Source organism: Solanum verrucosum, unplaced genomic scaffold (genome assembly GCF_900185275.1).
Source record: "Solanum verrucosum unplaced genomic scaffold, falcon-dt-bn FXZP01000283.1, whole genome shotgun sequence".
NCBI classification, from domain to species: domain Eukaryota; kingdom Viridiplantae; phylum Streptophyta; class Magnoliopsida; order Solanales; family Solanaceae; genus Solanum; species Solanum verrucosum.
Genome location: NW_026020415.1, coordinates 250,906 through 259,703, shown reverse-complemented (window position 1 = coordinate 259,703; position 8,798 = coordinate 250,906). Strand labels below are relative to the sequence as shown.

The following is an 8,798-nucleotide window of genomic DNA, read 5'->3' as shown; positions in this document are numbered from 1 at the left end:
GGTGGCAAAACTTCCCTAATCTGGCAATCCATCAGCTCCATCATAACAACTACAGATATTTATCGGAATTGTGGCTTACTGATTGATTATTACTCTTTTGTTTGATCATGTAGATGTACAGAGGAGGGAAAATATGCTTGACCGTGCATTTCAAGCCTCTATGGGCGAAGAATTGGTAATTATTTTCTCTTTGATTTGAATTGAAGCTGGATTGCTATGATTTTAGTTAATTCACGATAGTATGTGTTGGTTTACCACCTTTTTTTCAACATATCAAGTTCTTTCACATGCACCCCACTCTTCAAACACTTGTTTTCTTTTTTGGTTTTCTATCTATTGTCCGAGATAAAGGAGGATAATTAAAGACTAACAATAGGTTAACAATCAGTTTTAATATAGTCATAATGTGATGTTGGGATGTCTGAATAGTGAGTAATGGATATAGAAGATTCAGATGCCTATACTAAATCGTTTGGGTTCTGATTTGAGGAGTAATTGATTAATTCATTCTTTGACTTGAGTTTAGCTCTTCAGTGATCAGACTGCTAGTAGGATCAAGTTCTGGTTGAGTAAAGCAAATTTTTGGTCAACTGAGAACATAGTAGAGTTTGAATTAAATGAATATAATTTTTCTAAGATGTGCTTATGTTTGCCTAGGTTGATAAAGGAGTACTCTTTGCTTCATATTTGTCGTATTTTATTTTCTATATAATGGACCTGCAAGTGCCTTTCTACTTAAATCTAACTTTTAATACTCATCTAGCCCCAGATTTGGCATTGCACACGCACTCTGTTTGGGTCTTGCACCATGGCTTGCAGCAGAGATTCCTGTTCTTGTTGATTCTGGCATGATTAAACACAAAGATGATGTGGCCACATCCAGTGAATCTTGACAAGGAGATGATTTTTAGCATGATGAAACCTAATCACTAGTTAAAACTGTAAACTTTATGGAGTTACTCGAAAGTGTAACTTTCCCCTCAAATTTATCATAAATGAATCACTTTGAGGAGTCATAGTTTCATGTTATATAAGCCAGGCGAACCTGGCACTTTGAGATGCAACTATCATATCTACTGATTTATTTGAACCTGTGCTTTATGCCCACAAATTTACTTGGACAAATGATGCTCTTCCTTTTAATTTATGAATCATATTGAGGAGGTGAAGTTTCATGTTATTAAAACCTCGTGAAACCTGAACTTTGAGATACAGCTGTCGTATATGCTGATTTCTTTGAGCTTGTGCTTTATGCCCTCAAATTTATTAAGACTATGAAGCCCTTCCTTCTTTTTTTACGAATCATATTGAGGAGGCCAATTTCATGTTATTCAAGCCTTGTGAAGTTTTGAGATGCAACTGTCATATTTGCTGAGTTCTTTGGCATGTGTTTTATGCCCTCAAATTTGTGTGGACTTGTGGTGTTCATCCTGTTTTTTCATGTTGCTCCTCGTTATTGACATAATCCTTCTGATGATGTTTAGCATTCGTCTCAGTTTTTTCTCCCCAATCATCCAAAATTGGGCAAACTAATGACTCCATGTGTGAGCCCAAGCAATTACTTTTTTCCTTATTTTTTGGGTTTATGTTGTCATTGGATCAGTACAAGGTGTTTGTATAACCACTAATCATTTAACAAGATCAAATGGTGTTGAAGTTGCTTCAACTGTGAGTCAGTGGAACTCCTTGAAGACTCCTGGAGACCTATAATTCTTGATACTAGTTATTGCCTAGTAACTATTGCTTGCCTCGTATGTTGTCCATGTGACGTAAGGAGTAACTGGATTGCATTGTTCACTAAGGGCAATCAAGCTAGTTGAAGTGTGTCTCTACCTGGGGACCAGTGTGTCATTGCAATTTATGGGTATTCACAGTGTTAATTAGCCCAAGGGTGAAGATACTTTTCTCTCTTGTTGGTTATGTTGTGTCGTTATATTCTCTGGTTGTATTCTTTTGTTTTCCTATGCAGATGTCTTACAGAGAACTGGCTAATGTTGTTTGGGTACTATTTCATTCTTTCCCATCTTTGAAATTTTTTGCATCAGTGGTATCTCATTGTGACAAGCAGCTTGTCAATAGTTTGATGTGTTCCTACATGCCCAGACGTGTTCAATCTTTTAAGGGTCCTAACATTTAACTCATTACACTTCTATATTTATGGGTTCAAATGAACCCGTTGCCCAATTGCTGCATTCGCCTCTGCCTAAGTATTGATAGCAAACGCAACATCTGTATAACTGCACTGGCTAATAGAAACTTAGTTGAATGGGCCATCTGGAGTTGCTTTTGAAGAATTTAAACTAATTGTTGCCCAATTGAGTGTTTCTGTCAAATCGAGTTATGGTGAAGGTCGGAGAGTATAACGTGAATTTGTTGAGAGTGGGAATAGGCCGTCTCTTCTCTTTATTATGTACTTGAGATGCAGTATCCATTCCAGTAAAAAATAGATTGAGATTATCAATTCTTGTCCTCTAAGCATAGGATTTAATCCAGAGAACTCAACTTCTTTTCTGTTGAATTACGTTGAACTAGAAAGTTGCTTCACAAATCTTCTTCCTGTCAGAAAAATTAGTACAATATGTGAACAACTGCAGGTATTTATTTTTTTCAAAAAAATAGAAATGATAAGAATTTCAGCAGCTTCCTTGCTTTGAAATTTTTCAAGTTGGTGAAGAACATGTTGCACAGCAGCCTCAGCTAATTTGCTCGTACCAACCTTTCTCTTGTGACTAAGTTCAAGTTTTGTCTACAGTCTGATATCACATGATGGACTTTTTCAGTGAATTGCTTCTCAGTTCGCACAGGTAAGAGCCAATGTGATGTAGTAATAATTACAATCTTTATGTGTGTGATGGTCTACCTTTCTGAGGAATCATAAACTTTCCAGGTCGGAATAATGTTACAACTATGCCATATAGAATATTATAGTATTACAGATATACAGATGCTCTCTTAGAATGATAATCTGCTGAGTTTTGGGCGACGAGCTTTTAGGCTCACTGTAAAATAGATGACTGGTGGATTAGTTCCTGAAATTCTAAGTAACTCTTCTTTCCTAACAGAGAAGGACTCAACAGTTTACAATTCGCCTTATTAGTTAAGATTGAACAAGGGAAACTGAAGTGCTATTCCAAGATCGTTTTGACATGAAACAGAGAAGAAATAGTTGGGTATGAAGCTTTCATTATTGACTGAAAATATTACAGCACAAGTGAATGAAAGTTACAAATACAACCTCCGCCTCAACCTCACCAGAAAACAAACACGACCCCAAATGAAACAAAAACAAGAATAAATAACAAAGATTCATGGATGTGAAACCTCCTTCCTCACCAATTACACATAAAATGTAACTAACAAAATAATATTACACATGTTTTCTGGCTAATCTTATTTTTCTCTTCTATATTTTAGGTCATATTTTCCCAAACCATCACTCAGGCAAATCCTTCTTCAATTAGAAGTTCGGACCAGCGGCCAGGATCTCCTCAGTCAGGTTGCTATCACTTCCAATCTTGTAGTTTGTGAACACCTCAAAATTCTTCCTAAAGAGGCCTCCCAGCTTCAACAGGGTATCCTTGTGTGCCTTCTTGTCGGGCCACTGTAACAACAGAAGAGTTACATTAATAGAACAGTATTTGCAGATTGTAGCAGTTAGACAATGCAAAAGTGTATGCTAACTTACAGTGTTCACGGGATCCAGAATCTCGGAAGGTACTCCCTCAAGTGCAGTTGGAATCTCCAGCCCAAATACCTCGGTCTTCTTGTATTCTGCTTTCAAAAGGGCACCAGAGTGGATGGCATCGATGATCTTCCTTGTGTATGCTAACTTAATTCGGCTGCCTGATCCATAACTGTTCATAAAGAGAGATTCGTTATATATATATGGTTTGATATCATTTGGGTACATGTTCTGCGTGAGTACTCTTACCTTCCACCTGACCAGCCAGTGTTCACAAGCCATCCTGTAGCTCCATGTTTCTGCATCTTCTCAGCCAGCATGGCTGCATATTTGGTTGGATGAAGCATGATAAATGCTGCACCGAAACATGCTGAAAATGTTGCTGTAGGCTCCTTAATACCATCTTCGGTTCCTGCCACCTGTGAAATGTCGAAGCAATAGTCTTTACATCACATCTTGAAAGTTCAAGTATAATCTGTGAGGCATCAGATTTCATGAGGACATACCAAAGCTGTGTAGCCACTGATGAAGTGGTACATTGTCTGTGCCAAGTTCAATTTGCTGACTGGTGGAAGCACGCCGAATGCATCACATGCAAGGAGAATGACATTCTTTGGATGAGGACCAACACATGGTATTTTAGCATTCGGGATGTATTCAATTGGGTATGCTGCCCGGGTGTTCTCTGCAATCAAACCATTACATTATAATCATGAAGCAACACCGACTGATTCAAGACTTTGAGATGAAAAATCTCGGTTCGATTCAACACAAGTTACCTGTTACAGATTTGTCTGTATAATCCACTTCTCGGGCATGTTCTTCAAAAACTACATTTTCCAGCACTGCATAGAGCGAAAAAATATTAATTTGGGTTCACCCTGTAACTTGGCAGGAAATAACATCAAGATGATAAAGTCGAATCAGAAAGTACCAGTGCCAAACTTGATGGCATTCCAGATATCAGGCTCCTTCTCCCTTGCAAGGTCTATGCATTTGGCATAGCAACCTCCTTCAATGTTTGAGACACCATGATCACTCCAGCAGTGTTCATCGTCTCCGATCAGGTATCGGTTGTGATCAGTAGACAGTGTTGTCTTCCCAGTTCCTAAGATGAAGAACAAGTCCAGAGAGAGAAACATGAGCATCGAATAGAAACAATTTCACATTTTGCTGTGAGATATAAAGATAAGAGGGCACGTATTGTTGCTTCTCCGATAAAGGGAGGACCAATCCCTTTATACTTTACCTGATAATCCAAAGAAGAGGGCTACATCTCCTTCTTTTCCCATATTGCAGCCAGAGTGTAGAGAGAGAATTTGGCGCTTAGGCATTAGATAGTGCATTACCCCGAAAAGACCTTTCTTCATTTCCCCAGCATACTGTGTGCCAAGGATGACCATTTCCCTCCTAGCAAGATTGATGTCTATGCTAGTGGAGGAAGTCATATAGTGGGTGTAACGGTTACATGGGAATTGACCAGCATTGTAAATTGTGAAGTCCGGAGTACCAAAATCCTCCAGCTCTTCTGGAGTGGGTCGGATACACCTGTCACCGACCCGGTTATTGAATTGCACTTACTAACATGTTTTACATGATCTTTTGATATTCCTTTAATTCACTAAGGCTCTTAAATGGCTGTAAAATCTAAAGATAGGTAATGTGCATATGTAAAAGTAGAAAGATACTTATCTGCTGACCTGTAAAACATAAGAAAGTAAAAACAGAGAGTTTTAATTAGTATCATGATCAGCTTCTTACATGTTGTGCATGAACAAGGAGTGATAGGCTCTGGCAGATACAATTCTAACTTTGATACGATTGTTTGGATCCCAGTTGAGGAACTGATCATTCACAAATACCTGAAATGTAGACCCACCGCAAAAGTAGCAAATAGTCAGGAAGAGAAGGTAGTTTTCATCACTATAAAATTGATTATCAGTCTTCTTATTTTTTTTTTGATAAAGGTAATGTTGTATTCATCAGCATTAAGGATATGCTGGAGACCTCCAAAAAATGGTTTCCACCAAGAGAAAAAACAAAAAGGCTAATAGATCAATCAGTCTTCTTATTGATGTGTCCAACGAGCTTCTTTCTTGTTAAATCTTTTATTTAGTGGTAATTTTCCAATTACAATAAATTGCAGGTCTCACCATCCGTGATCTGTATTATCCTAAGACATTAACATTTGAGAAGAGATCAACAAAATAACTATGATCTCAATCTTTTGATATGACTGGTCGCTGCTTGAAGCATCCTGAGTTTACTTACATAGGGTGGTCTGGGGAAAGGGCACACCCCTAAGGGGTGTAATTTAAGCAGTCTATCCTGACGCAAGTCTAGTGGCTGATTCTATTATTTGAATTTGTGACTTACATATTACACGGAGACTGATTTATCGCAATCTCAATCTTTCGATACTTTTAACAAAAATATCTGGATATGATTGTATGTAGTAGATATGCATAGGGAGATATTTTCCTCCATATTGGGACCAAAACTCAATGCAAGTTTGTTGTAGAACATGTGTACAAATCATTAAAGGCTAGACAGATATGTTACTGTAACATATCCATTCCTAGGGGAAGATGAGGAAGATTCTGTTTCACCATAAACAAGAGTGTCTTGTAGCCATACTTAAGCCCATGAATCATGACAGAAATGGATCACAATTTCATTAAAGGGACTAAGAATAATAATTACATGAAGACAATGTAACATACAGGTTGTGACAGCTACTGTAGCCATTTCATACACCACGACAAAAAAATAATATTTTTTTAGTAGTAGCTCTATACAAATACATTATTTTATATACATGGGAAATAAGACACGCCTTTAGATTATCAAAGAATGACAAGGTGACTATAGACTATTCTATTTTTCTCTCCCCTCAAATTCTGGAATTTAATTATTTATTGACTGATATTATTTTAATGAGGTACTAATTACATGTTCTTTTAATTAAGAAAATAAACATGGTGGTGTAGATGATGACGCGGCAGCACTAAGCAAGGGGGAAGCATATGCATAGTTTCTATAACCGTTGACATTAATAACTTTAGGATATCTTTAGCGCATTTATAAAAAATGATAACGGAAGCAAACTTTAGTGAAATGAAATGATAATAGTGTTTAAAATTACCTTCTCCAAAGAGCATAGGTAATCAACAGCTCTTTCTCTGTTGATTAAGAAAGTTTGTTCGTCCATTTCGATATTGGGTGAACCTCTGTTCATAAAAGTATCATAACAATCATGACGTTAGAAAGTGACACTACAAACTAAAAATAACAAATGTGGATTTAACATTTTTAGTTAAGACAATTTTGGAGTAGGTGCAATTATATATAGTTCGAGTCGAAAACACTAATTGCCGTCCTAGGAAGGAAAACAGGGGAGATAACTTACTTTCCCCACCAAAGGTCGTCCTCAGTGGTTTCGTCTCTAACAACACGTTTGTCTCTTGGGGAACGGCCAGTTTTGGCTCCAGAAAGTGTGGCCAAAGCACCACTTGACGTGATGAATGATCCCTTCTCATACTTGATTGCTTGCTCATACAACTCTACAAAAAGGAGCAACACGTAAATGAAAAGTATATATATTACTACATACATCAAACAAGCAATATCCCCTTTTTTGAGGGGCAATTTTGATTTTTCACCTTTTAAGGAATTATTCAAAAAGTAATCGAGAGAAATTAGCAAGTAATTTTATGACTCTCAAAAAAAGGAACGTAAAGAATAATTTTAAGAAAACAAGTATTTTTTGATCATTCAGGCGTTTGATCAAATAGGCTATGAAAAGGTAGTGGTGTTGTTGTATGATATAAATAAAACATCCAAAACTTATATATATTGAATAAAAGTTACTAACAATCCTAATAATATTCAATCAAATAATTTTATGACGTATCGAAAGTTTGAAAGTAGCACAAGAGTTTTAATTAAATCAAATTGGAGGGTGGGTAAGCACAATCAGTAGAGTCAAAGAAGTGAACTAGTCAAGAAAGATGAGTCATAGTGACGGAAAAAACCTTATTCAAAGTGAAACTTTATTATCCAAATGTGAGACCTTTCGACAGGAATAATTAACATAAAATAAGATAGTAAAATTATTTACCAGCAGGAGAGAGATTATAAAGGATGTGGGTGAACTTGAGGCCACTGTCACTAATGTTAAGGGCAGGGGTGGGGTGGTGATGCACAGGCTGTTGCACCTTTGGCGTCTCCGCTTGCCTTGCTGGGTCTCCTTTCACCACTTTTGGCCCCGTCTCTCGTGTCAATGACGCCAATGATGCACTATTTTTACACAACAAATGGAAAAAATAAATTAGTGAAGGTTTAAAAAAAAACAATTTTCACATATAACAAACATAAAAATTATATTTGTACTCGTAAAATTTACCATGTCACAGGCCATTGATATTTGATACTACTATTATTTACTTTTTAAAATAAATTAGTTTTAAATTATTGGTCAAACATACTATTAATGCTATTATTTTCTTTTTCAGTGTACCGTTTATCTTCCCGAAATAGTGAGTCCGTGACGGTAAAAAAGTGACAATGACAAATCAAGACATTACGACTACCATTTTAGTAAAATTAAGCAAATTGTATTTTTAAATAAATATAAAAAATTCACTTTTAGTTGATTCCGATTCAATTTATGAAAAATAATAACTCAACCCGTTTTCAACATGTTCAATTTTAGTCCAATCTACACATTTAACACGACAAAAATAATCGTATCAGTAAAATTTCAGCAAAAAAACGACGCCGCCGCTGGATAATAAGAATGGATTTACCTAATGGATTGTAGCTGCTGTTTCTGTCGTTCCTCTTCAGAAACGGCAACGCCGAATACATGAGGGGACTTGATCGGAGTAGTCGGCGCCGATTTCTTCTTCTGAAGAGAATGCAATTCGTCCAGCGTCTGAGCTTTCACCGGTGTAGCACTGTCGTCATGGCAAACCACGTTTTCATCCTCTGTCTTCTGAGTCTGGATCTTCGGCAGCCCAATCCTCCTCTTGTTATCAAAACTGAATTCTCCATTCCCGGCTCCGTTCGACGCCATTTTTTCTCTGCAAATTCAAAAAAATCACGTTCATGAACA

General features: G+C 36.9%; 1 protein-coding gene and 1 long non-coding RNA gene across 2 annotated transcripts; one reads left to right on the top strand and one right to left on the bottom strand.

Annotated features, from left to right (window-relative positions):
* Positions 1-71: 71 nt before the first annotated feature.
* On the top strand, positions 72-902 carry LOC125840829 (uncharacterized). The gene is made up of 2 exons (XR_007443764.1): positions 72-175; positions 764-902. It is a non-coding gene; the product is annotated as an uncharacterized LOC125840829 (long non-coding RNA).
* A 2,543-nt stretch (positions 903-3,445) lies between these two features.
* On the bottom strand, positions 3,446-8,798 carry LOC125840806 (phosphoenolpyruvate carboxykinase (ATP) 1-like). Its single transcript, XM_049519777.1, has 12 exons — positions 8,491-8,798; positions 7,803-7,981; positions 7,092-7,245; positions 6,828-6,912; positions 5,444-5,544; positions 4,932-5,230; positions 4,617-4,790; positions 4,462-4,527; positions 4,189-4,367; positions 3,932-4,101; positions 3,686-3,854; positions 3,446-3,601 (listed from the first exon to the last, which is right to left on the bottom strand). Exons 1-12 carry the CDS (start codon positions 8,757-8,759, stop codon positions 3,458-3,460), a joined length of 1,989 nt encoding a protein of 662 aa, XP_049375734.1. The 5' UTR covers positions 8,760-8,798; the 3' UTR covers positions 3,446-3,457.